At 33.3% G+C, this 2500-nt stretch overlaps 1 protein-coding gene across 1 annotated transcript in view; it reads left to right on the top strand.

Moving 5' to 3' along the window:
• The window catches only part of LOC137621901 (uncharacterized), a 341038-nt gene that overhangs the window by 326182 nt on the left and 12356 nt on the right, over positions 1–2500 (top strand). Inside the window, exon 13 of the mRNA XM_068352405.1 lies at positions 371–554. Within this exon, the coding sequence (XP_068208506.1) occupies positions 371–554 (184 nt within the window). The remainder of the gene's footprint in view (positions 1–370; positions 555–2500) is intronic.

The following is a 2500-nucleotide window of genomic DNA, read 5'->3' as shown; positions in this document are numbered from 1 at the left end:
ATCGGCGGATTTTTTTTCGACTTATTTTTCCAATATATCAGCAGTAACCATTTTAGTCCTAGTTATAAAAATAAAAATATCAGTTTCCTTTAAATAAGACCATGGTATATTGATCACACTTCCATTTGGTATCGACCTTGGTTAATACAGTTCAGAAATAATGCTATTTTCATCAAAGTTTGTATACTCTAAAATAATTCTAGTTATAAAAACTTATTCCTTAAAATTAATCTATTGCAAGCATGTGCATTCTAGGACTAATTGTAATTGTAGCCATTGTATGTCCAACAACTAGTGGACCTCAACTATTGAAGTCTATTAATTACTTTACCTCATTGACGAATTGGCTGATACTGTCCCATCTTCCCAGGTGTATGACTCCGACACAGGAACCCTGAGAAGAAATCTATCGTCTGTCGAGCCCCAATTCCTGCTCACGGGTCTCAAGCCTGGAATCGCCTTCATCATGGTCACTTACGCCTCAAATGCTAAGGGACCCAGCAACCCCTTCAAATTGGAGACCTTCACGCTCAAAGTGGCCGAGAAAAGGACTGGTGAGTTTTGGAGAATCTGCAGAGGAAAGTTTTGGTTTGGAATGACTAGTGAAGCATGCAATTATCTGATTGTATAGGTAAAGACGACAGTTCTGTTACGGTACATATTCCTAAAAAAAAAAAAAAAAAAAAAAAAAAAAAAAAAAAAGTAAAACCGAAGCATTAACATAGATAGAAATAAATGAGAAACAAAATTTCATTGTTAAGCAATTAATATAGGTTTTTATTCAGAATGGCAGATATTTCAGAAAATCTCGTATAATAAAAGATATCTAAAGGGACAAGAAAGGGAACCCCAAGAAGGTAAGTAAAGCTCATAAAAAAACATCTAAATGGAAATAGCTCTCCTTAAAAAAAAAAAAAATAAGTGACGGGTGAGTGTTAAACTATCGTAAAAAAATAAAGACATAAAGCATTGAAATTTTTCAATTCTTAGAAAGTTTACAATTGTTCAAATATCAAAAAATTTCCCTTGGAGTCCGATGTCAACTTCAAACATGGGCAAGACTAAAATTGAAAATTCTTGCATCACAAAAATTGATCCACCAAGTTTTCAATGACATAAACTGTAATTCTATTTTCACCTCCTCACATTTTTCTCCGATTCTGAAGCCTGGGTTCTTAATATCGCAATACACCCAATAAATTCGGAGTAGTCTTCCATTTATATGTATATGAGCAATAACAACATAATGATTAATAATTATTCATCTTACGCTTTTATAGGTCCTATTTCTATTTACAACATACTATTTGCTACGCTATTTTACTTATTATATCATAATGCCCCAGTGACAGTTTCCTACTTATTGTAATTACTGATGTTATTTTTCATGTTGCTAAGAACAGATATTCACATTGGAGCACGTCTGAAAATGTCAATAGGTTTGTGGTAGCCTACTGGAAACGTTCCTGCTTGGCGATATTCTGGACTGGGGTTCGAGACCCGCTCAAGCTCAATAGTTTCTTGTAGTGTCTGCAACCTCACCATCCTTGTGAGCTAAGGATGGCGGGGGGAAAATTTGGAGAGCCTATAAGTTTATCTTTTGAGTCATCAGCCACCATTTCCTGGTTCTCCCTGATCCTAGCTTGGGAGGAAAAGGGATTGGGCGCTGATCATATTTATGTATGGTCAGTCTCTAGGGCACTGTCACTGTCCCTTGCCTCTGCTATTCATGAGCGACCTTTAAACTATGCTATGTAAAATTCCAAAGACAATGATACGAAAAAAGGCATACATGAAATATTCAATGAAGTAGGCTGGACACTATTCATCTTGTCAAGACAATTTCAATGTACATCAATATAAGAGGATGCAATTTCCCAAATGGATATAGAGCTGTGTTCTCTGTTGATAGTGTCATGTCACTTGAGAAAAAAATTAACATACAATTGTTTTATTAACACAGTGTCCCGTATAATTCGCTCTGGATTATTTTTCTTTTCATTGCTGTAAAAACACTGATACAATTGAAACTAATAAAGGAAGTGATTTATTCAAATATGAGGTTGACATATAGCCATAACATCTAAAACACCAACTACAACAATAATAACAACTATGATAATGATAATCATTATATTTATAACAATCATGAAGACAATACCATTAATGGAGATAATATGAGCAGTGAAATGTTAAATAAAGTTCATAATTCGTAATATCTATTTCTAAAAACATTAAACTCTATAGAAAGTGGCTTCAAGACGTCCTTTTTCATAATAATAATAATAATAATAATAATAATAATAATAATAATACTAATAATAATAATAATAATAATAATAATAATAATAATAATAATAATAATGGGAATGAAGCACGCATCTAACACAAAGGAAGCCATTCCCATATATCTTGTTTCTTATATTCTTGTGGCCAAGTGCACGAAACGAAATCTAATTTCCGGTGTCCGAGACACATATATCTTCGTGTATGGTTGTTT

The sequence above is a fragment of the Palaemon carinicauda genome, chromosome 28 (genome assembly GCF_036898095.1).
Source record: "Palaemon carinicauda isolate YSFRI2023 chromosome 28, ASM3689809v2, whole genome shotgun sequence".
NCBI lineage: Eukaryota > Metazoa > Arthropoda > Malacostraca > Decapoda > Palaemonidae > Palaemon > Palaemon carinicauda.
This window is presented reverse-complemented; position numbering and strand designations above follow the sequence as displayed.